The 25,340-nt window shown below is 41.4% G+C and overlaps 2 protein-coding genes across 2 annotated transcripts; both read left to right on the top strand.

Annotated features, from left to right (window-relative positions):
- The first annotated feature begins 679 nt into the window (after positions 1 to 679).
- On the top strand, positions 680 to 13,006 carry HSPA14 (heat shock protein family A (Hsp70) member 14). The gene is made up of 14 exons (XM_027639920.1): positions 680 to 781; positions 895 to 975; positions 1,088 to 1,170; positions 2,192 to 2,240; positions 3,055 to 3,148; positions 3,269 to 3,359; positions 4,529 to 4,633; positions 5,239 to 5,400; positions 6,290 to 6,445; positions 7,682 to 7,784; positions 9,020 to 9,232; positions 9,622 to 9,795; positions 10,756 to 10,826; positions 12,362 to 13,006. The coding sequence occupies exons 1-14, from the start codon at positions 725 to 727 to the stop codon at positions 12,438 to 12,440; spliced, it is 1,518 nt and encodes a 505-aa protein (XP_027495721.1). The 5' UTR covers positions 680 to 724; the 3' UTR covers positions 12,441 to 13,006.
- A 1,666-nt stretch (positions 13,007 to 14,672) lies between these two features.
- Positions 14,673 to 25,270, top strand: SUV39H2 (suppressor of variegation 3-9 homolog 2). Its single transcript, XM_027639636.1, has 7 exons — positions 14,673 to 14,750; positions 15,743 to 15,888; positions 16,856 to 17,527; positions 19,398 to 19,544; positions 20,127 to 20,256; positions 21,615 to 21,730; positions 24,292 to 25,270. Exons 1-6 carry the CDS (start codon positions 14,732 to 14,734, stop codon positions 21,722 to 21,724), a joined length of 1,224 nt encoding a protein of 407 aa, XP_027495437.1. The 5' UTR covers positions 14,673 to 14,731; the 3' UTR covers positions 21,725 to 21,730; positions 24,292 to 25,270.
- The last annotated feature ends 70 nt before the right edge of the window (positions 25,271 to 25,340 follow it).

The following is a 25,340-nucleotide window of genomic DNA, read 5'->3' as shown; positions in this document are numbered from 1 at the left end:
TAATATAGAAAGGTTGGACATTAGGAGGAATTCCTTCACAGAACAGGTGATTAGACACTGGAATGCAATGCTCAGGATGATTAGACACTGGAATGCAAAGCACAGGATGATTAGACACTGGAATGCAATGCACAGGATGATTAGACACTGGAATGCAATGCACAGGGCATTGGTGGAGTCACTATTCCTACAGGTGTTGAGGAAAGACTGGATGTGGCACTCAGTGCCCTGGTCTGGTTGACAGGGTGTTTTTCAGTCATAGGTTGGATTCGATGATCTCAGAGGTCTTTTCCCACCTAACTGACCTTGTGATTCTGTGATTTACAACGTCTCCATGCACTCCGTTGCCTGCATTTAAATAACAAGAGGTGCCACGGAGATAAAACACACGCGCTGCAGCATGTACATGATACAGCTGCTGCTTTCTCCCCTTTAATCTCTATTTTAATGCCTCTATTTTCTAACTTCTCCACTTCCACCTCGATTTTCCCCCACTCTAGGTGTGCCGGCGTCAAAGAACCGCTCACGGACCTCCCGCCCCTCAGCGCCGCTTCCCGCCAAAACACCCTCTCCTCCCCAGCAGAGTCTGCCCCCCGTTGCTATGCGCGGTGACGCGCTCCCCTTGCTTTTCTCATTGGCTGTCCCGCCGGTGACGGGGGGGCGGTGCGGCGCGGGATTGGCTAGGGGCGGGCGCGCGCGGTGCAGGTCGGGGCGGGTGGGGCCGATGGCGGCCATCGGCGTTCATCTGGGGGCCACCTGTGCCTGCGCCGCCGTCTACAAGGTGAGGGGGGGACGGGGCTGCTTGGGGGTCCCTGCCGGTCGGAGGGGGCGGGCCGGGGCGGGGCGGCGAATCCCCGAGGGGCGGCTCACGGGTGTTTCTGTCTCTCCCCTCAGGATGGCCGCGCAGATGTGGTCGCCAACGACGCCGGGGACCGGGTCACCCCCGCGGTCGTGGCGTTCTCGGAGAGCGAAGAGGTGAGGCTGAGGGGAGAAGGGAGGGGGGCTCTGCGTGCTGCTCACTTTTTTTAAATGTTTTTTAAATTTTTTTTTTTAACTTTATTTTTTTTACTTTTTTTTTTTTATTCAGGTGGTTGGCTTAGCCGCAAAGCAGAGCAGGATCAGAAATATTTCGAACACCGTAGTGAAAGTAAAGCAGATCCTCGGGCGAAGGTAAGAGAACGGGTATGGAAGGAGCAGTGAGAAGTTTGGTTTTCTCCGTTAAAGCTGGTCGGTGAAACCTCTCAGCGCTGATGCTGGAGGCATTTTAATGTATTGTGACAGTATTTAATTTAACCTGGTATTGGCATCTAATCTCTGAAAAAAATCCTTCTATTATCATAGTCACAATGCTTTGGGTTGGAAGGGACCTTAATGATCCTCTTGTTCCACCCCCCTGTAGTGGGGCACGTGGAAGGCACACTGTCCACTATGCCAGGTTTATGTTATTAACTTCTTAACCTACATTTCATTCCAGAAACAAAGAGGTGTGTAGTATTTTAGGTCTGAATTTGTCTGTGAAAATCAAATTGTGAAATTTAGTAACAAGTTGCACATATGCTTTTTTTATATATACTTAAATTTCTTAACTAAAATGTCTTGTTACTGGGTTGTTTTTCTGCGTGTAAAATCCACTGTGGCTTTGTTTGCATGAAACTTTTATTGTAATAGTGAAAGACACTGTTGTGATTCCTCAGTCAGTGGAACTGCGATGGCTTGCACTGGCAATTACAGTGACTAGAACAAAACTTGTGTTGTTCTGGTTGGTTGGTGGGTTAGATCTGACATCAGACATGTATCAGAACTTTTGAGTGATGACCCAGCTGTGTATTACAGCCCCTTCATGCTGTCCGTTCTGATGTATTTCCCAGCACTTTTCATGTCATAACTTTATTGAGATCTTTTATAGTGGTCACTGGGGATAGCAGGTTGAAACAATGTGTTGGGTTGTGTTTTCCCCTTTCCCTAACTAGTAGGTATTATTTCAATCATAAGTTATGGAAAGAAGATTGAAAGTCAAAACTGTTGTTTTTATTTTGACTGTATAAATGCATCTGTAGGGTGGAAACGGAAATTTTGGTGGAAGTGTAGTTTGATATATTGGAGATGTTTATAAGGAATATGAGCAAGGTGAATTTGTGGAATTACCCTTGAGCAAATGATTTATCTTGTTATTTTGAATTTGTCTGGACAGTGCTGGTGACCCACAGGCAGAGAAATATATTGCAGAAAGCAAGTGCTCTGTGAGTATGATCTGGGATTTCTGCTGTTCCCAGAGTAACTTATATAACTTTATGCTTGTCCTTGTTTGTACCATTCATGTCTGTGTTCTCTAATGATCACCTCTTCATATGAGGTCCACTTGCTGCTGTGTTTCTCTTTTTATCATCTAGTAGATAACCATGTTCTGAGATCTGCCAGCATGACGTAGTCCAACAGAAAAATTCTTACCTATCTCTTGGGCATTCTCTAAAGGGATGAATCTTAATATATTTGGGTAGTAGCATTGTGGGTTTTCTTAGTGCTGGTAGAAGGTGCTCAGGTTACAGCACTTTGTGACAAAAATGCTTAACCACTCGATTTAAATGCAAATTTAATTTGATTAATGCTGTGTTTGTTATTAGAAAATTTTGCAAAACAAGAGAAAAAGTATCCTGGCAAATACATTCATAAAGAAGGAGCAAGTTTTTCTCTGGGTTTTGGCTGTTTGTATTAGTGTGCTTTTATAAATTGTTGGGCTTTTTCTTGTGGGATGTAACCAGGCAAGCACTTTTGTTCTAAACATTGCTTTTGTACTAAGGAAAACTTAATAGAAAAAGGAAGTCTGGAGTCTTTAAGTCCTTGAGTGTCACTGTTGTGTATGTCAGATAATCCAGGTCTTTTTGTAATCTTTGATAAGCATCTTGGAAGCATTTATTTCCTTGTAATAGAGTACTAATGCAGAGAGTATTTACACAGTCCAGTTCTTTTTACTTTGAACCGGAACTAAATTAAATGTTATGGTTTTTTATTAACCATATTGTGTATCTAACAAAGGTGTGTTGGTTTTCCTTACAGATAATTGAGAAGAATGGAAAACTTCAATATGAAATAGATAATAAACTTATTAACCCAGAAGATGTGGCAAAACTGATTTTCAGTAAAATGAAAGGTATGTAATAATCGAAATCATAACACATTTTAGCTTTTTAAGCTGTCCTCGTATTTTTAAGATGCAGTATATTCGTTTTTTATGCTTTTAATAACATGTTCTGCCTGTGTTTATAAACAGAAACTGCTCAGTCTGCGTTGGGTTCAGATGTAAACGATGTTGTTGTCACTGTACCATTTGATTTTGGAGAGAATCAGAAAAATGCCCTTGGGTAAGAGGATTAAGATTTTTCTGTTACTTAACGTACCTAAAGAAGACAGGCTGGAAGATCAGCAGTGGCAGTTCTCCTGCTGGACTTCAGCTTGTGACTGTCAAGATATTGGGATGTTACTTGGATGGGGAAAATATTAAAGCAGGAGATTAAATCCTGGGTTTAGAAATTTTTCGTGGAATTCACTGATGTAACCAAAAGGACATTCTGAATCATTTATAGTGAGAGGGAGTTTTGGTATCATCAAGGACAGAACATCATTTCAGATCAGGATCTTCAGTGTCACCTTTGAAACTTTGAAATAGTTTCTCACCCTCCTTAATTTCCCTTCCTTCATATTTACCAAACCAAATGGTGTTACATGACTTGCTGAGGACTCTTTTGTCAGAGTTCAGATGTGGAAAATACACCACTATTCTATTTGGAAAGTCTCTTTGGAATCAATTCTGCTGTTACAGTTCCTCTGTATGAAAATACAAGTATGCTTGAAGCTGAGCATAATTGGCAGCATCTGCTGTTCTGTAGTAGATGCTGATATGTGGTAGTAGTATTTCTGCTTTGTGGAAGCCCTTATGTTTAACTGTCATGAAACACTTAAAATGCACCTAAAAGTTGGTCGTAAAACATGAGTGACCTGGGTATTTGCAGCATTTATAATGAAGCATTCTATTGCTCTGGTAAAACAGTTTCAAAATAATTTCAAAGTGCAGGAAACAAGTTGCAGGGCAGTGCCAGGGTTACTGAAGTTTCAAGAAAACATGTAAAGAAAGTGTTACAAGTGAGGCGCAGTAACTTCCTTTTGAAGCAAAGTGGTTTCTTTAGCATGTTACCTGTTGAAATAATGTATCGAGGGCTTTTAATACCACACCTGAAGATAAGTTACCAAGTTTGATTGAGGGTAGGGGTTTTAATCTTTTAGTTGAAGGTTTTGCAGTTTTTATGGGCTATGTAGGCTGCTGTATGAGAGTTTTCATGGACAATAAGCACACAGCAGATCCAACTACCTCAAGAACACAATAGCAATTGAACTTAGTGCCTTCCTTTTCCAGTCACTTGGCTTTGCTAATACCATGCTGTAACCAAGTTCTGAGTTCAGGTGAAATGTTAATAGTGTGTGACTATAGTGAAACCATTAAAGGAAAATGAAATGCTGCTGTGCTTTATCGCAGGGAAGCAGCTGCAGCTGCTGGGTTTAATGTTATGAGATTAATCCATGAACCATCTGCAGCTCTCCTTGCTTATGGAATTGGCCAGGATTCACCCACTGGGAAAAGGTAAAATTCTAATATTTTACTTCTTAAATTTAAGCTGCTGTACTTAAATCCCAAGAAATCTTAAATGAGGGGATGCTGTGTTGCCTTAGCAGTCAATACAAAATTAACGATTTCAGACTTGGTTGGTTGTTTTTTTTTTTCTCTCAATAAAGCCAATAACCATTTGTAATTCTGTAGTATTTTAAATCCTTTTGGTTTGGTTTTTATATTTTTAGAATTGTCTTTGTAGATTTGTGCCCAGAGTCTTACTTTCTCTTTAATGAACTGATTGGCTTGAAGAAAAATGCAACCCTTTTTACCCTTCTCATATACTTCTTGCCTGTAACATTGAAAGTTACGTTAGTTCTCAGTCCTGCTGAAGGAGAAACCTTGGCTGCTCTCACTGTATGGAACAGACTAATTTTGTTCTTTAGAGCACGTTGTCAAGCAGTCAGGACTACTGAGATGCATTAAACACAAACACCCTAAATCAAATTATCTTGAGAAAACTGATTAAAACCTGCGGTACATTATTTGGTGGTAATCTTTATAGACAGTGTGTCAAAATTAACATCTTTTTTGCTGGCTTATTCATGCTACTTTCAATATTTTTTTTAACATTGCAGCAATGTGTTGGTTTATAAACTTGGTGGGACATCACTTTCTATCACAGTCATAGAAGTAAACAGTGGGATATATCGTGTGCTTGCTACAAACACGGATGACAGCATTGGTGGAGTTTGCTTCACAGAAGCTCTGGCACAACACTTAGCTTCTGAATTTCAGAGGTAAGTTTTGAATTCCAAGCATATTCCCAGGACAGGAACTTCATTATCTAGTGCTTGATTTCCAAAAAAGAAAAAAAAAATAAATAAAATCTAGCAGACTGTCTGTGAGAGAAATGGCTCAAATAAGGATATTAAAGGAACAGTCACTTGTTGAGGGCTGAGGAGGAAGACTGGGAAATGCTTGGGTTTGTGTGGATGTTGCCTGGAGTTGGTGTTGAACTATAACGGCTCAGCTGTGAACTCTGCTGTGTTTTGAGTGATGTGTGTGACTACAGGCTGCTTCCATACTTTCAGTCACAAGCTTTTTGGGTGTCAGGGAACTGACTGTGTGGTTTTGTTTAGTTTTCTTGGTGTGGAAGCCTGTGGAGGGACTTGGGTCATCAGGCTGGAGTCTGTGTGTCACGCCATCCTGTGATGAACCAGCACATAACCACTAGCTCAGTGGTCTTGAGATGATCAGTTGCATACTGCCACAAAAAGACTTTTTGGATAAAACTTAACTATTTTGCTGACATGTCTAATGGTCACTGTTCTGTTTCTTCTTAATCTGTGGTTAAAAATCAGTAACTTGCAGACCTTTTCTTGCTGTTCCTTGCAGCCATTTGCAGAATTTGTTCATCTGAGAAATTGTGCAGAGAGACTTTAATCTGTATGATAAACACTAATGCCCGAGTTCAGGGTGCCTCCTCGCTGTGCTCTCTAGTTGAATTTGAAACAGATACTTTTTCTTGGCAAGCTTTCAATAGTGGCATTGTAGTTAATACTAAAATGTTTGCAGAAAGAGTTTAATAGCTCTAAACTGTTTTTCCTTTCAGAAGGTTACCATTATCAGTCAAATTCCTGCCTTTCTAAACTGGTATCTTCTGTTTTTTTTTTTTTTTTAATACAGGTCTTGTAAACATGATATTAGAGGAAACCCCAGAGCCATGATGAAGTTAATGAACAGTGCTGATATTGCAAAACACTCTCTATCAACCCTGGGAAGTGCAAACTGTTTTGTAGATTCGTTGTATGATGGATTGGATTTTGATTGTAACGTGTCCAGGTAAGGCAAATCTTGAAGCTACTGCCTTTATGTGAAGCAGTTCTTGAAATCTTCCTAGGTGATATTTAGGAAGTTCAATAAGCTTTGATTTCCGGTGGCATTTATTTTGGAAACAGAAGACAGAAGGCCAGCTTGCTTTGTTTCATACTGATGGTTCTGTTGTGCTGCAATCTGTATAGTTAGGGCAGTAACAGAGTGTTGCCCTAATGGTTAGAAAATAAAGTGAAAAAGGCACAAGGAGACCCCATCTCTGGAGTGTGGTTGTTGATTGAAGGGGAATAAATACTGTAATGAAGCAAGGTGGCTGTTTCTTCCCCCTTAGTGATTTTGTTGTTGTATCTTCCCTAAAGAAAAGAAGACTTTTTTAACTCTTCATCTAAATGAGCTCCAGAATGATAGGTGTCATGGAAGTTGATGCTGCCTCAGTGACAGCTGGAGTAGAAAAATGTTCTCTGTTTGTACTGCTCTGTCCTACTCTTAAGTCTCTTTTCCCTTGGGATGATACTTATTTAGATGTTTAGCTGACTTTGATTGCTCTTCCAGACTGTAGCAGCTTTAGCAAAATAAAATAGACTTTTCCATTCCAGAGCTGTGCATCCACTGCTGCAGAAGTTGGAGCTGCTACAATAAAGCACAGCATGTTTTCAAGCTTGGGAAGCAGTATTGTGTAACTTGGGTTGGCTCTCTTTTGGATAAGGATGCTAATCCTGTGGACTAGTGCTGCAGACTTTGACTTACTGTGTTCCTACAGAGTAAAACCACTTCTTCAGGCTTGAAAGAGATGAAAGCAAGCACAAGTTTGTTTTTTAATTTGCTTAACCTATTCCGTGTGCAAATCAGGACACAGCTTGATTTCCGAAATTTCCAAATGGAGTCTTTGTGTCCATTTTAAAGGTGATGAAATGGTTCCAGGATGTTTGCTGCTTTATTTTTTCACATATGAGTCAAGACAGCAATGCTGGGTTTTGTTGAGACAATACTGTTTTTTCTCTAGAGTACACTGAAGAAGAATGAATGTGCATTCCACGTAGGTGTTAGTGGTGGAATTTTCACAACAACAAAATCACTTCAGGATTAATAATTGGAAATAAGATATTTTTTTAATCCTTAAATACCAGGTACAGCTGGAGAACCAAAGAATATCCTAAAAACGATTGTTCTTCCATTTCAGGTATTTGTCTCTAATAGATGAGATGACCCTTCTTGAATGTTTTTTTTTGTGTTTTTCTTTCCTAGGGCCAGGTTTGAGCTTATCTGTTCTTCACTTTTTAGTAAATGTGTAGAAGCCATTAAAAACCTCTTGCAGCAAGTTGGATTTACAGCAGATGATATTAATAAGGTAATAATAGAAGTCACTTGTCTGTAGTGTGCTTAGCTCCCCAAAACCAGTATTTACAGGACCTGTTTTCCTTGCAGACTGAGAGTATTTCATGGTATGTTTAAGCATTTTTACTGGGATCCAACAAAGTCTATCAAGATCTTTAGAACTCCTACATTTACTTTGATATCAGTTACTTGAAGTTAAGTATAAGGTAGAGTCAAATTCAATGGTGCATTTTATTGCTGCATATTGAATAAGTGGAGATGATTGGTCTCTGTTTTGTGTGTTTGTGTAACTCTTGGTAGAGCTGAGGAATACCTTCCTTAAGTTCAGTGTATGGACTTGCTGCTGCCTTCACTGAGCATTGCATGGGGTTTGCTGACACTTCTGAAGAAGCTGGCTGGTGCTTTTAATGACACTTAATGCTATTTCAGACTCTTAATTAGTGTTTGCTGTGTCACATCTCAGTTTTCCTGGTGGATAATGAAGCATCCCAGGCCACTGTTCAGAAAACAGCTTTTGTTTTCTAGTGGCAGTATTTTTTAGGTGGTCTTTTAGGCTCTCAGGCCTCAATGCTTTGGGGGGGAAACACTTTAAATGTAAAAATAAATGAACCTGATTTGCAACTCTTAAGTTATGTTTTACATGAGAAAAAGTAGGAATTAGCTTTGTTTCCATATCAGGCTGATTTCAACAAAGTCACTGTAATAGGACTTGGACTTAAGGACAAAACCTGAATTGCTTCTTCCTACAGGTGCGTGATGGGAGGGTGAGTGGCAAGCAGCACAGGTTACAGCATGGGGAAATTTTAGATTCCAAGAAAGGAATTTGTAGTGTGAGGGAAATCAAATGCTTAAATAAGGGCCCACGGAATCTGTGGAATATGTATCTGTGGAGGTGATGTCCTGAGCAGGTTGTAACTCTGCCTGTTCTGGCAAGGAGGTTGGACTAAATCATCTCTGGAAGTCTCTTCCAACCTGATGCTATTTTTGTGATGAATTTCTCAGTTTCAAAAAACGTTACATCATCTAGCTGATTCTTGCTGTAAGAAACACATTTTCAAGACACCATATTTCCTTTCATTTCAAATGCAAAAGTATCAGAAGTCAACCAGAGATTACATCAGTTTTTGTTGTAACAACTACAGATACTTAATTATCCCAGAGCAGTTTGTGGTTTTGTACTGCAGGTTGTGACCTGTCTGTTTTATTTGACAGCAGAAAGATTTGAAATTGTTATGTCATGTTTTCCAGGTAGTTCTGTGTGGTGGGTCTGCTCGAATCCCAAAGCTACAGCAGCTGATCAAAGACATTTTCCCCACTGTGGAGTTACTGAATTCAATTCCTCCAGATGAAGTTATTCCCATTGGTGCAGCCATAGAGGCAGGAATTCTGCTAGGAAAAGAGAATACCTTGTTAGAAGAAGAAGCACTTATTGAGTGTTCTGCCAAAGATATTCTTCTAAAGGTAAGACTAAAATTAGAATATTAGAAAATTTTACAGGTGCAGTGAATATATAGCACTAATGATTGATGTTAGAGAGACAGTATTGTTTTATTACTTCTACAGATTGTCCATAGGTCAGTAGCATGTGGTAACTTGGATTCATTGACAGAAAAATGACAGGAAAAATGGCTTGATTTTTAAGGGGAGATAGATTGTATCTTTTCTATGTTGTAATAGCTGGACTTTTACTTTATAGGAATGTCAATTTTTTTTTTTTTTAACTTGTTGTGATGGTAAATGTGGCAGAGGGAATGAATGTTGGATATTTTTTCTTGTGGTGCATTGTTGTGACAATTCCAGCTCAGTGAAGCACTGAGAGAAAGGCATGAACTCTTTTTTTCTTTTTAAAGGGAGTAGACGAGTCAGGGGCTGACAAATTCACAGTGCTATTTCCATCAGGGACACCACTGCCAGCTCGAAGGCAGCACACCCTGCATGCCCCTGGAAACATTTCTTCTGTGTGCCTTGAACTGTATGAGTCACTGGGGAAAGGTCCCATGAACGAAGAAGATAAATTTGCACAGGTGAGTATGTACACACTCGTGCACTTTTAATAGCAACCACTGGAAAATCTGTTGGATCTGAAAAAAAAAATGGAAACCAATCCTACCTGTACCAAAACTTGTTAGAAAACTTGCATCTCTCTGGGCATCAGTCTTCAGTCGTTCTTCTCTACATGCAAAGTATTGAAGAAACTGAAGTTTCCCTTTTTCATTCCTGAATACATGGCAGGGCTTGATGTTTGGCACTACTGTAGTAAACTCAACTGGGATGAGAGATTCCAGTCATTCCAGTAGGGCACAGATCTCCAGCATTTGAAATATAAAAGTGCTTGACGTAATGATGTGGCTAGTGTGTGTACTGCTGATTACTTTTTGATCTTCTTAGATTGGATAGGATCTTGGTATTACATATTAAATTTGATTTTTCACAATTGTAAGATGATGTGGTTATATCAAGTGAGGATTTAAAGATCTTACTCAGGAGTCAACTTACAGAGAGAGAACACAACTTGTTTAAAACAGTCATGATGTGCTTTCCTTGGAAAGCATTGGGGAGGGGGCAGATGTGTCTGAAATTGATGGAATATCTGAGAAAATAGTTATTCTACCTTAGTCCTGCCCAAATATCTTTAGAGGGATAGGGAAAGGATGTTACCTAATAATTACAGAACTGATCCTAAGTGAAGGAAGATGCTCAGCTCTTACTGTAGGCTGTGGCAGTGGTAGGTCTCCAGCTATCTCAGTGATAGATCCTGAAACAAAAGCACAGAAACAATAGTACAAATAGCTAAAAATACATAAATTGGCACTACAGAAGGAAGTCCACTGGGGCATGCTTCGATTTGGAGTTACCAGTACAAGTTGCTAAACAGAATGAATTTCACATCAGAGCTGTTGTGTCACTTCCATTAAACTGCTGCACAGGAGTTTGGAGAACTTGATTATAATTTAACTTCTTTTTTTTTTTTTTTTTTTTAATAGATTGTACTCCAGGATTTAGATAAAAAGGAGGATGGCCTACATGATATACTCACTGTTCTCACTATGAAAAGGTACCCAAAATACTTATTGCTCTACCGTTTACCTTGCTGAGTCCCACTTGTGACGAGCAGTCTTTGCTCCTTGTACAGAATGTTTAATTTTGTATTGAGAAATTTCAGCATTTCATTGCTTACAGGGCTGTACAGTCCTGGCAGGGGCAAACTCTGTAGGAATGTGGGTTTTCTGCCGTACCTTCGGTGTTTTCATTGTTTGATTTCTAAAGAAATAAATCTTAACACAGTTGTATAGGTTATTTTTAGCAACTTCTGAGCTGTTGATCAGTTTAACCATGCTTGAGAGCAGTCAGGATCTCAAACTTCCCATGGAAGGGGCTTGGGTAGTTCTGCTCACACTCTTGGGAAAAACTGAAGGATATTTTGTCTTTTTTAGTTGCAAAGGAATCCATGAAGCATTGCAGCATTTACAGGGAAAACCTGGGGCTCTGTCCCTTCAGAGGCAGATTTAAGTAGAGAGACAGTGCCACAGGAGATCAGGACTGAAAAATCTACTTTTTACATGGTCACCTGGGGACTTTTTGTAGGAAAGTATGAAGTTTGTGTGAAGGTATGTTTTATGGCAGAATGGGGATGACAGGCCTTAGTAGGAGTGCTTGGGCTCATTTGAAATAGTCTAAATAGTTTATAAAGATATCTGAAGGTGGAATTCTAAGTAGTCAAGGCATCTTTGTCTTCTCAGGGCTGCCCTGAATTTCATATTATTTTCCTAAATGGTACACAAGTTGTGTAGATGTTGCTGAAAACTGAACCCCCACTTGTTATTTCAGTTCAAAATACTTAATTTTATTTACAACGGCTATCACATGTTAATAAAGCCTGTTAATAGAACTCACCTAAAATACCTTGTTTGTCATGCAGAGATTTGCACTTAGCACTGGTAAGAAAAGCATCCCAGGGATTATAGATGCAACTCTGTCATGCAGAAAAACGGCGTTATTTTAAAGGAGGTTTAAGTAACAGGTGAAAAAGGGAGAGAAAGTTCAGTGGAGCACATTTATTTCTGTCTGAATATTTTGTGTGTCTGTGTCTAGCTGAAGTGGGATTCACTACTGTCTCTTAATTACTGGATTTTCAAAATAAGGGTTTTCCTTGTTGAAGAAGATCCTTGGAATTTAAAGGCTACTTACACTTTTTTTAAAAGTCAAGTTCTCACGCTTTGATGTTCTTATCAGTCTGTTGCTGTTACTCAGTTCTCACAATGAATATTTTGAATAATATTACACATATTCTATTTATAAACCTGTACTAAATAAACTCAATTACAGTATTTAAACACATTCCTGAGTCTGTTTCAGCATATGTAGAGAAGATAGATGCCATAAGAGCAAGAAATCCGTATCTAAACACTCACTAAACTTAATTTTATAAACCACTTTCATCTCTGTTGAAATATTGTCTTCCCTGGATATTTTGATGCTGATCTTTCTTCCTTTCGTTGGTGTGAAGACTGTTGTTTATTCTCTCTGGAATATGCAGTGGCATCCTGAGTGTTGTGTTGAGTCCTAAACATACCCCTCTCTTTTACCTAGGGATGGGTCCTTGCACGTTACCTGCACTGATCAAGATACTGGGAAGTGTGAAATCATCACTGTTGAAGTGGCATCGTAGCCTGTTGTGAAAGGCAACATTTTTCTGAGTTGATTTTTGTCTCTTACTTCCTTCTCTGCCAAAGCAATGACTCTCTGGGATGTCTTTTGATTCTTAGAGGACTGTAATAAACTCGAGTAACACATTAATTTGCCACCAAGTCTGTTTGGAGTGGAAAGCGTGGTGCAGTATGTTAATCAAGACATGGAGACAGCAGATCGTTGAATTATCAGCAGTTGATTTAAAAAATGCAAAGCAAAAATGCTTGTACCTGTGGTTCAGCAACAAGCATATTACATACACAGTCTGAAGATTTCTCCTTTCAGGTACTTTTCAGGTCCTGTACCCAACTGGTGAAAATCCACTCTCTGATAACTGCGCCAGATTGTAACTGAAATTCTGTGAGGTGTTGATGTTGCCCAAAACCATGAAGGTGGTGTCTATTCATGATGGCCTATTGAGCTGTTGTTTTGTTGGCTTTTTTCTGGAGTAACTGTAAAATGGTTTTGTGGTATTACCTGAAAAATATGTGTAAGAGTTAAATGTGCTTATTTATGTGTTATTAAAATACATTTTTTTTTAATGCAGACTTAGCATTCTCCATTCTGCGTGGCACTGTTCCAACCTGTATGCCATATATTTGGGCATAAGCTGCAGGATTTTTCAGTAAGGAGATGGAGCAGGCAAGTGTAGTTACGGGATTTGAGGGTCTCAGCCTAATGTGCAGTTAAGGGGCAACAGTTCAAGCTGACAGCCAGGTGTTGTAAAATACTAAAAATGTCACAAAGACCCTCAAAATGAGATAAAAACTAGGGTAGGGCTACCTGTATGGATTTGAGGAGACCTGTGTTCAATTATCTCTTTTAATACAAGCTTCTCAAATTATCTTGTATTTCAATATTCTTCCTATCTCACAAAAGCAATAGATACTGTATGGCATAGTAGTCTGTAAGAAAAGGGAAAAAAAATTAGGCCTGCCTTATCCCTGGCTCTGGAAAATGAGTGAATAGTTCATAGAATTGTAAAATATCCTGAATTCAAGGGGATCCACAAGGATCATCAGTCCAACTCCTGGCTCTGCACAGAGTAACCTCAAAACTCACTCCATATGTCTGAAAGCGTTGTCTAAACATTCTCTGATCTCCAACACGCTTGCTGCTGGGACCACCTCCCTGGGCCCGAGGATGGAGCCCTGTGGAACCCCACAAGTGTCTGGATGTCAACCTGATGTCATCCCCTTCACTGTAACTTTGTGTCCAAGCTCTGACCCAGTTGCTAGCCCGTTGTGTAACATGGTTATTCAGCTGTATCCAGAAGGATACTGTTGTGAGACAGTATCGAAAGCGTTACTGAAATCCAAAGATGTAACACCAACTGAATTCCCCTGGTAACTGGGTGTTGTAAAAGGAAATTGAGTTTGTCCAGCAAGATTTTCATGAAGCTGTGCTGACTGGGACCAGTGACTGCACTGTCCTCCAGGTGTTTTATAATGCCTCTCAGAATAATCTCCATAATTTTACTGCTGAAGTGAGACTGACAGGCCTGCAGTTCACTGGTTCCTCTGTGAAAACTTCTAAAAGGGATCTTGGAAAAGCCAGAGTCTGGGAATGTAGGGGCAGTGGAGCTCCACAGCCTTATAAATACGCATGAAGAGACACCGAGGCACTGTTTGGTTGGGTGTGGGTTTGCGGGGTTTGGAGCGAACTTCTCTACAGGTTCGGGCTCTTCTCCCAGAAAACCAGTGACAGGACAAAAGGACACAGTCTTAAGCTGTGCCAGGGCAGGTTTAGGTCGGACATTAGGAAGAATTTCTTCACAGAAAGGGTGATAAGACATTGGAATGGGCTGCCCAGGGAGGTAGTGCAGTCACCACCAAAGACTGGATGTGGCACTCAGTGCCCTGGTCTGGTTGACAAGGTGGTGTTGGGTCACAGGTTGGACTCGATGACCTCTGAGGTGTTTTCCAAAGTGATGGATTCTTCGAAAGCCACATGAATAGGAAACACCGCATTTGAAGAGGGCGCTGCGATCATGGCGTAACTTTTTTTTTTTTCCCCACAAGTGCATGAACCGCTTCTCCGCTGTTCCTCCTTTCAGGTTTGCCGCTGATGGACCCGGGGGAGCTTCAAATCCGCCTCTCTCCGTTGTGCTCCCCGTCTCACCGCGTTCCCGGCCGGGTCCCGCCGGGAGCTCCTCACGGATGAGGCGCGAGGGGAGGGGCGGGGCCCGCGCGCGCCAGGGCCGCGCTCTGTGCCCCGCCCCCTTCCGGCGGGGGGCGGAGCCGGCGCGGCCCGAGCGCGGCCCCCCCCAAGATGGAGGGCTGGCGAGGAGGTGAGGGGGGAGCGCGCCGGGGTCGGGGCCACCCGGGGCGCTGCCGGCCCCGCGCCGGGCGGTGGGGGGGGCGGCGAGGACCGAGCGAGGGCGCGAGGGGAGGCTCCCGCCCGCTCTGGGCGCTGCGAGCCGCTGCCGCTCCCCGGTTCCGTCAGGATCGTCCGCACCGCCCCCGCCCGCAGCCCCGCGGCGGGGCGCGGAGGGAAGGGCTGGGGGTCCTGCCCGCTGCCCCGGGGGTCTGCCTGCCTCCCTGAGGACCCCACCCGCTGTCCCAGGGGCGCTGTGGGAGGAGAGCGGGAGGTGGGAGAGGCGCTGGGTCCCGGCGCGGCCGCGGAAAAGGCACCGCCGCCCCCTCCCGCCTTCCCGAGCTCCCGGCGCTGGGACCGGCAGAGCCCCGCGGAGCCCCGGGCACGGCCCCGCGGCTCCCGCGCTGCGCTCCATCCCACCCCGGCATCCCGGTGCTTCCCGGGCGCTCCCGCCGAGCCGCCCCGCGGGGCGTTGCGTCCCCTGAAACCCGCCCGGCTGACAGGGCACCCGCGATCCTTCTGGAAGAGCGCCGTGGGTCTCTCCTTCCTCTTCCAGTCTCCATGGTTGCATCGCGAGTGCTCCGTTTCGCTTGGCTACAGAAATTTGGCGGTCTGTTAAAGAATGGAGGTTTCCCTCTTGCCTTGCTTCAGTTATGGGATGCTGTAATTGCAGGAAAATTGCTCGGCGCTTAGTGCAGCTTTTGCCCGTGGAAGTCTCTGTCCTCCAAAGTATTTGTTGTTCTTTATAAATGTATGTACTGTGCAGAATAAAGGTGCAGGGAGGGAATCATTGGTCTGTTTCACTTCAACCGTTAGAGAACGGTTGAGTTTGAGACGCTACTGCTGTACAAGAGACTCGTGGACTGCTGTCACAAATGGTAATGTGGGGACTCTGGGATAGGGCAATAATGATTTCGATTTAGCCGAGACATTAAATAGGATTCTTTACCAATTTTCTTATTGTAGCCTGGTATGTGCCATGTCTAGCTTCACTTGAGACCCTCCAAGAATTATGTAGGAAGGAAAATCTCAGATGTAAATCCATTGGAATCACCAACAGGAGTCTAAAGAGTTATGAGGTGGAATATTTGTGTGACTACAAGGTAGAAGAGGTAAGAGAAACACAGACCAATTTGATCACTCTTTCAGCTGAAATTTGGGAGTGAACTAAAGGTAGTTTTGCTCATAATATAAAGCAACAGGGAGTGAGGACAAAGCTTTTACTGTCGTCAAATTAAATATCTTTTAAACTTTGAGCTGTAAACTGAAAGCAGTGTAAACTGCTGCTTTCAGTATGTGGAAGGAAGATCTTTTCCTGAAATTACAGAAATGTTAGAATATGAAATGTTTCATCTTTGTGTATCTAGAATTTAAATAAGATGCTGATGCTTTAGGTGGTAGCTTGGTATGAATTATGATGCCTCTCCTTTATTTGCAGACAACCATCTATATTTCTCTTTTGACTCTTTCAGTCTGTTTGATGAAGAGTTAGGGCCATGTGCTGTAACTGGATTCCTTTAAAATTCAGTCTCAGGATTTGACCTTGTTACAGTTATTTGGCCTTTTTAAAATAAGTACAAAATGTATGCTGCTTCATTGTAACTATAGTATTACATGTATCAAACTCATTACTGCTTTAGGAGGATGGTTGATATAACAAACAATGGGGTTTAGACTTTTCTGCTAAATTTTGGATTTTTTTTTGTTCTGTATGTGTTACAACTACATTCTGTTTGTGCATATGAGTCATTCAGCAAGTTAGCATAACGTGCCACCTGCCTTGACAAATTAGCCTCCTCCTCCAGGTATGCTGTTAGGGATCAGAATTCATCCCACCTTTTGATTTCTTTGTCCCTAGAGACGATATGTAAAGTATGCAAAATTGTCCTTAATTTGCAAACAGAAAACCTGATTTTTCTCTTTTTCCCCAGTTGTAATTGTTATGGGGACATCAAGGCTCTCTGCACTGTGTGCTTGATCCTTAACTCCAGATCTCTTTTGTTTGTCTGTGTGCCCTGTGATGCTGGATTGCAGCAAAAGGAACTGTGGCTAAATCTATATCTATTTCTGTGTTTCAAGGGCAAAGAATACTATCTTGTGAAATGGAAAGGATGGCCAGAATCTTCAAACACTTGGGAACCTGAGAAGCACCTGAACTGCCCATTGCTTCTTCAGAACTTTCTTAGTGACAAGAATGAATACTTGTCTCGGGTGAGAGAAGGCAAAGCACTGAAAGTGAGAAACCACATTAAAGCTTTGAAACCTGCCATTGCAGATTACGTTGTAAAGAAGGCCAAGCAAAGAATAGCCCTGCAGAGATGGAAAGAAGAACTCAACAGGAAAAAGAATCACAAAGCAATGATCCTGGTAGAAAACACTGTGGATCTTGAAGGCCCTCCGTTAGACTTCTACTACATTAATGAGTATAAACCTGCTCCGGGGATAAATGTGCTCAATGGAATAACGACTGGCTGTGAATGTGCTGACTGCCCTGCTGAGAAGTGCTGTCCAAAGGAGGCTGGGTTTATTTTGGCTTACAATAAACGTAAGAAGTTAAAAATCCAGCCTGGCTTGCCCATCTATGAGTGCAATTCCTATTGTAGGTGTGGGCCTGACTGCCCTAATAGGATAGTGCAGAAAGGTACACCATATTCCCTTTGCATCTTCAGAACCAACAATGGCCGCGGCTGGGGAGTAAAAACCCTCCAGAAAATTAAAACCAACAGTTTTGTGATGGAGTATGTTGGAGAGGTATGTATCTCCTTAGATGAATTACATACAATAAAGGAAATGTTAGATAAAGTCTTTGAACTTTCTCTCAGTTTTAACACTTCTTGACTTCTTCACCCTGAGGGTGGTTGGACACTTGAACAGAGAAATGGTCACGGCACCAGGTCTGACAGAGTTCAAGGAGTGTTTGGACAATGGTCTCAGGCACATGCTGGGATTCTTGAGGTGATCTGCAAAGGGCCAGGAGTTGGACTTCTGTAATCCTGGTGGTACCCTTCCCAACTCAGGATATTCTGTGGGTTTATTATATAATAGATCAGTCTGCTTTTGAGTAGAAAGAGAAATAGACATTCAAGTCGCCAGCAAAATTATATTGTCCAGAACATTCCTTCGTTCCAGAGCAGTTGTAAAAGGTCGACTGTAAAGAGAATACTTATCCCATATACTGCTGAAGAATTATTTTAGATACGTGTCCTAATAGTATTTCTAAAGGCAAATCCTCCATTTCTTTTATGGCAGTCATAATCTTCATTCTTTCCTGATCATCTTATTGTAGTTTTTTATGTTCCTGAGGCACAGTTGTTATGAAACTCCCTGCACAGTCTGTCAGTTCCTTTTCTATTTTGTCTGAACTTTTAAGGTAGTATTTCCAAGCGTATTTATTACTTTTGATTAAAGCAAGAATAACTCTTGTAGTATGGACATTATCTGTTTATTAAATTTCATACTATTTCAAAGAGAACTTTTATATTATAAAATACAGACCTTGAGTTACTCTTGAGATCTTGTATTGCCCTGTGTTTCTGTGGTTCAGCCTCTGCTCTACTTCAGGGCTCTTTGCACCAGCAGCTTCTGGCAGCCTCTGTGATCCAGTGTGTTACATTTCTACTGCAAATCTACCTTGCTGCTGTGTTGACTCAAAATATTTCCTTCTGTCCCTTTGTACAAAGGTTTATGGTCTCATTTGTATTTCCTCCATGCCCCAAATCTTCTAACTTCTTGTGTTCCTACCAGACATTCCAAATATCTCTGTGGAGGGGTTAATGCAGAAGGGTGATTATGTAACTTTGTTGCTTAAAGGAAAAAATGTATTTACCCTTTCACCTGAATCTACTTCCAGCTGCCAAAGGAGTTCTCAAATCTCATCTGTCAGAAAGATTTTAGAGGGCTTTATAATTCAATTCCATCACATTTTGTATCTGTCTTGCTGCCAGATTATGATTTCTTTGCTGAAATCATAATAAACAGAATACATTTAAGGTAACAGGCTACAGATGAAGTAGTTTGAGCTGTTTCTTCTGTCAAAAGTGACAAGCTCACCTAATTGCATAGATCGAGCTTTGTGAAGTGATGGGCCTGTCTGAGTTGTTATGACTAAAATCTTCCATTGCAGTCAAAAATAGCAGGAAAAAATGCTTCTGGGGACGGAGGAAAGGAACACCTGGCCTGGGTTTTAAAGACTGATACCTGTTGATCTTTGTCTGTGCAAAGGGAGAGAGCTGAAACTTGATTTTAAGTAAAAGAGGCTTTCTAGGTCTAATGAAAAATGTGTGTATATAGAAAATTTAGGTGGACACAGTTGATAGTATTTTCATCACACCTCTTAGTAGAAGGTACTCAGATGGCTTTTTCCCTGAGATGAAGTAGTGCTGTGTATCAGCTGTAGACAAATTGCATCCAGAGAAGCCTCAGTCACTAATTAGTTTAGCTGTGTGTATGTATTCTTCATTCATTTGAGATGGAATGCTATTTCAACATCAAAAACTGAATGTGGTATTTTTGACTAAGTAAAGCTTTTTTCCTAACTTGATTCTGATTTCTGTTTTAATTTAGTAATAGTTAATAATACGATGTAGGTTTCTTTTTTTCTCTTTTTTTTTTTTTTTTTCAGGTGATTACAAGTGAGGAAGCAGAGAGGCGAGGCCAGCTCTATGACAACCAGGGAAATACATACTTGTTTGATTTGGATTATGACTCAGATGAATTTACAGTAGATGCAGCTCGATATGGAAATGTGTCCCACTTTGTGAATCACAGCGTAAGACCTTGTTTTGTATACTAAGAATTTGGAAAATTATCCTAATTTTGCCAGAAATATCTTCTCCTATTGTAAACATTTTCTTACCATATTTGCAGTTTTTCTGGAGTAGTTTCATGCTAGTCAGTCAGATGACATAATAAATAGAATGGAATACTTGACCTTACTTGGACTGAGACTGCCTACAAAACTCCAGGAGTGAGATGCTGCCTGAAGTGGACATTTGGGTAGGACTGGCTTGTCACTGAATCAGCTGATTCTAGACAACCAAATGGAGTTGATTTGGTGTGTTTTCTCCAAGTAACCTAAATACCTAACCTGTGACATGTCCTTAATAAAATTAGCAAGGAGTCAAAGATGACAGGAATTGATGTTATTTTGTAGCAGGGCAGGATGTGGTGTTGTGCTGCATTTCATTGGTAGGGGCACAAATGAAAATTCCTGTGCTTTCTTAGTTATCTAGAGGGGAGAAATACCATTTTCCCTCCTAAATCTTTCCTGTGACCTTGGTTTGCTTAAACACTTCAGCAAAATTTAGTGTTAATTTTTCTTAACAGAAGCTGCATTCACTTTTGCTTGCAGTGTGATCCAAATCTTCAAGTCTTCAACGTGTTTATTGACAACCTCGACTTACGTCTTCCTCGAATAGCACTGTTTTCCACCCGAACCATCAAGGCTGGAGAAGAGCTGACCTTTGACTACCAGATGAAAGGTCTGCACATTTTAACAGGGTTATTGTGGGAGGGCAAGTGCTGGTGGGTTTTATTGCAGCCTGACTGATGGTAGCATTTCAAACATCATAGCATTTCAGCTCAGGCACTGCCCTCCCTAACACATCTCTGGATTTCAGAACAGTCATTGCTTGTGATGTGTTGTGCAAAGAAGATTACACCCAGAAGCTTTTGCCTTCATCTCTAATGCATTGCCTCCCTCAGCACTCTTAGCTCACAGCAGGGACTGTGGTTGGATTGTCTGATGAGGCAAATGATTTTGAAGGTTTGTCCCAGAAATGCTCAAAGGAATGGTCAGGCTACTATTAAATAAAGCTTCCCTTTATTCAAATAGGCACTTCAGATAAACTACTTTCTAATTAATCTGCTAGTGATAGTTACTAAGGCAGCTGTAACAGCTCAGCAGTGTAAGGCACCACAGGTTTGTCTCTGCATTCTGGTGTCTGAAGGCCTCAGGATGCAGGTCCTGTGGAACAGATGATGTGACTGTCCTGGTTTCAGCTGGGATAGAGTTAATTTCTTCTCAGTAGCTGGTACAGTGCTGTGTTTTGGACTGTGTATGAGATGAAACACTGATGTTTTGTTTGCTGCTAAGTCGTGGTTATCCTAAGTCAAGGACTTTTTTGTGTCTCATGCTCTGACAGCGAGGAGGTACACAAAAAAATTATTAAAAAGATGGGAGGAAGTGCAGACAGGTGACCTGAAATGACCAAAGGGATATTCCATGCCATGGAATGTCATGCCCAGTATAGAAACTGGGGAGTTGCCCAGAAGGGGCTGATTGGGGTTCAGGGGTGGGGTCTGGATGAGGTGAGCAATTGTGTTCTGCATCACTTGTGTTTGTATTTTTCTCTTTATTATAATTTCTAGTATTGCTATTATAATATTTTTTTTCCATTATTAGAAGGTCTTTATCTCAGCCTAGAAGTTCTACTCTTGATTCTCCTCCCTGTTCCACTGGGGTGGGGGTGGGAGTGAGCAAGTGGCTGTGTGGTGTTTCATTGCCAGCTGGGCTTAACCCAGGACACTGCCAAATTGATCTGGAATCCTTAAAACTCCTCCTCCTCTACGTGGTGTCTGTAACACTGACAGTCAAGGCTGGCTGCACTCTCAGCTGATCTATATGGATACAGATGTGAGGGAACAAGGCTTGAGTTTGAGTTTCGGATTCTGTTGTGTATGCCGGATGTTGTACAATAGTGGTAACAAGGGTGTTAGTAGAGTTTGAGTATAGCTTCACACCCTTTTATCTGTGTCAAATGTTAGAAGATGTTCGAATACCAGGCATGGTCTAGGTCTGTCTTTAAAACTTTCTTACTTGTGTTTATCTGTGCTGCAGGTTCAATAGATCTGACTTCAGACTCTGCTGATGGTCTTAGCCCATCCAAAAAGAGGATCAGAACTGTCTGTAAATGTGGAGCTGTGTGTTGCAGAGGTTATCTCAACTGAGTTCGGGTATCCAAAGTCACAAATACTTTGTTCTCTTTTAAATGTGTTTTAAGAAGACTCTTCTTTCATGCATATATTCAAGTATTCTTACATCTAATGTAAATAAGGATTGTGAAAACAAGGCATTGTGTTTGTAATTGAAATGGCATTAGCCAAAGAAAGAGATTGTAGTGTTTCAGGCAAATACAAAACTGATAACAGGGATTAAAAATAGATTTTTTTAGAACTGTTGTGTAGGAAGCAGTAAAATGTATGCCAAGAAAACTCTAAAATGTACCTTGATTTGCATATTCACAGAATCCTAGAATATGTTGAGTTGGAAGGGACTCATCAGGATCATCAAGTCCAACTTCTGGTTCTGTGCAGGACACCCCAAGAGTCACACCATGCACCTGAGAGCGTTGTCTTCAGCTCTTTCAGGTTTGGTGTTGTGACCACTTCCATGGGAAGCCTGTTTCAGTGCCCAAGCACCCTCTCAGTGAAAAACTTTCCTCATATCCAACCAAAACCTCCCCTGACTCAGCCTCATGCCATTTCCTTGAGTCCTGTCACTGGTCTCAAGAGTGAAGAGATCAGTACCTGCCCCTCTTCCCCTCCCAGGGAAGTTGTAACTGCAACGAGGTCTCCCCTCAGTCTTCTCTTCTCCAGGCTGAACAGACCAAGTGCCCTCAGCTACTCCTCATACAGCTTCCTCTCCAGGTCCTTCACCATCTTTGTTGCCCTCCTTTGGACACTCTCTAATGGCTTAATATCTTTCTTACATTGCAGTGTCCAAAACTGCACACAAAATTCAAGGTGAGGCTGCCCCAGAGCAGAGCAGGACAATCCCCTCCCTCACCCGGCTGGAGATGCTGTGCCTCATGCCCCCCAAGACATGATTGGCCCTCCTGGCTGCCAGGGCACTGCTGACTCACATTCAGCTTACCTCTGACATTCGAATGTGAGCTCACAGCCACAGCCCTTCAGGAGCTGATTGCAGGGGGATGAAGTGATGTTACATGTTTTCTATACCTTGAGAAGTCAGGAGGCATTCGATTTGAATCCTAAATCATAGCTGACAGTTCTTTTGCTTTTTTGTTGTATAAAGAAAAGCTTCAAGAACTCAGCAGTAACCTTTATGGCACCAGAGAGAGGGATTAAGGACAGCCAGTGTGCAAATGAAGGTTCACAGGAATGCGAATTATAAAATGTCCATGGAACTCCATGTGAGTGAAGTAATTGGTGTTAGCAGATCCCAGGTGTAAAGCTTGGAACTTTTTAGCTGATGTTCTGTTATCTAGAAGTTTTTTCAGTTCTGTTCTGATTTTTAGTTAGGATGCTATAGGAGGAGTGCATTTCTGCAGAGGATTTGTAAATACGGGATTGTTGGTGGTAACATTTGCTGTTTGTTTTCATTGCAGAAATTTGGCAGTCATGGCTGAAACAAATTGCTGACTACAGTTTGAAAATAGATAGCAAAAGATAGGGAGAGCAGCCCATTGTCTAACAAGGTTGATGCATTGTGGAGATATGCTCAAGTTATCTGTTAGGTGCAAAAGTACCCTGGAAATTGATGTATATTCACAACTGGTTTCCATTAAGTTTTTACATACTGTGACTTTTTTATCTAGTGACAGACTTCTAAGATACTAGGCCTGTATTTTCTGGTTGCAAAAATGTTAACTTCAGTGAAGTTAGACTAGGGGTGAGTATTCCCATTTCCAGTAGACATTTGTAAGATGTTCTTGAATGTAAAGGCTGAGAAACGTGCTGTTCTTCAGCTGCTTGAATCCTTTTTTTTTTTTCCTGATCATTTTAAAGTTGTCTCGATCTGTTCGTAACATATGCTAAGTTTTGCTTGGCTTCAAAACAATAGTTAAAGGGGGTTAGGAGTGGAGTTACAGCCAAGGTCCGTGCTCCGGGGATGATCCAAGTGCTTTATTCTCATGGATTAAAATCTCGTAAAACTTGCATATTGCTTACAAGTCATGTAAAAGTTGACAGGGTCAGGCAGAACAATGTTGCTCCATAAATGGATGCTCCATAACTGGATGCTAGCTATGTATCATAGGTCAGCTAATTACCTTTATAAGGTGCCCAGCATGTAATTGTTTACTTAATGTTAGCAAATGCCTTAAATTCCATGTTAATTACTAGCACTTCAAAGGATAATACAGGTTGCTCATTAACAAGCACAGTTGCATTTGCAGTGAAGATCTGGCCCTTTGGTAGAAAATGACATTTTATACACTACTAGCCCAAATCAGTATCACAGATGGGTGAAGAGCGTGGGCTACTGGAAATGCTGTGTGAGTTTTGTAATCTCCAATACAGAGATACACTTTGAAATAGAGACTATATATTGCTTAATGAGTAGGAGAAAGTATGCTTAGATTTGAAAGTATTTGATGTGACCAAGCTCACCTGTATTCACGCACTTGGATAAATGCTGAATCTAATCAGCTTTTATCATGCCACATCTCTAATGATTATTTTTTTATTTAAAATGGAATGTGGAGCTTTCATGTTAGCAAACTCCAGATGATCTTGCATCGTTTGGAGTCATTAGTGCTTTCTCTTGCATGTAGCTCGAGCCAGCGGTGCATTCCATGTGGATGGAATCTGCAGTCTCCAGCTCCTTAATCCGCTGCAGTCGGCAGCCCGCCCTGTCACTGCAGGATGGAGAGAGCGGCTGCGGCAAGAAATGGATTCCTTACTGTGGCCTCGCCCGCGCCCGGGGCACAGGGCGGGCTCCTCTTTCTGTCTGTTGATGTTCATGCCCAGTTTGATTTAAATATTGCAAGTTTAAAAGATAACAGTTGTGGCAGTTGTACCTGAGCTCAGCATCTGCCTTGTCCCGAGGCAGTGAATGTTATCACCAGTGCTGGAATAAAGCTGCTGTTCTCGAAGGATATGTGTGTTATCTTCTGCCATAAATAAAGATCCGTTAATTTGTGTTCTGGGAGGCAACAGCATTTTGTATTTATTTGAAGTAAATCCATGTATCCAGTTTCCAGTTCAGAGCCTTGAACAGTATTTTATATTTACATATGCACAGTGCATTTGGATTGCCGTAAGTGAATTAGCTTAAAGGGACACTGTGTCACTTTTAAAACTCTTTTTGCTGTTTCTATGAGTTTGGCTGAAAATTGCCAAATTGGAAAAAGAGAAAAAGCTATTTTCAATTTCTTAGGGAACCTAAACCAGCCCAGCTTCTGCCTTTGCTTTGCTTTGTTGGCATTGTCATGGTCACCAGTTCAGTTGTGTTTATGCACTTCTTGGGGATTGGTGGCTTGTTCTCCAGCTGTTCTTTTTTGTTGGGATTATTTTTATTTTTTGGTAGCAAAACTAAAGCTGCAAGATCACCTGTAAGAAAAGCTATTGTCTATTTATTTAATCTCCAAATTAAGTCAATCTTTTGGTTATTTCTAATGTATGTTTTAGGAACTGTGTACATTAGAATATGCAGTTTGTAAGCTCAGGAACATTTTCTTTTCATACTGTGTGATCTCTAGTATTGCTATCTTCCTATAGTTTTTTGATAAAATAAATGAAATCTAGTTTTTCTCTTGTTGTTGTCATTCTTAAAAAAAAAAAAATAAATCTTAGCCTGTCAAAATTAGCTATAGCAGTAGAA

This window comes from Corapipo altera, unplaced genomic scaffold, assembly GCF_003945725.1.
Source record: "Corapipo altera isolate COAL_440 unplaced genomic scaffold, ASM394572v1 1b, whole genome shotgun sequence".
Lineage (NCBI taxonomy): Eukaryota > Metazoa > Chordata > Aves > Passeriformes > Pipridae > Corapipo > Corapipo altera.
This window is presented reverse-complemented; position numbering and strand designations above follow the sequence as displayed.

Bases quoted from the DNA above. Each gene is read 5' to 3' on its own strand.
- HSPA14 (XM_027639920.1), top strand. From the start codon at position 725: ATGGCGGCCATCGGCGTTCATCTGGGGGCCACCTGTGCCTGCGCCGCC. The intron at 3,360-4,528 runs GTAAGAGGATTA...GCTTTATCGCAG, and splicing joins AATCAGAAAAATGCCCTTGG to GGAAGCAGCTGCAGCTGCTG. The intron at 7,785-9,019 runs GTAATAATAGAA...CATGTTTTCCAG, and splicing joins CAGCAGATGATATTAATAAG to GTAGTTCTGTGTGGTGGGTC.
- SUV39H2 (XM_027639636.1), top strand. The intron at 15,889-16,855 runs GTAAGAGAAACA...CTGTGTTTCAAG, and splicing joins GTGACTACAAGGTAGAAGAG to GGCAAAGAATACTATCTTGT. The intron at 20,257-21,614 runs GTCTGCACATTT...TCTGTGCTGCAG, and splicing joins CTTTGACTACCAGATGAAAG to GTTCAATAGATCTGACTTCA.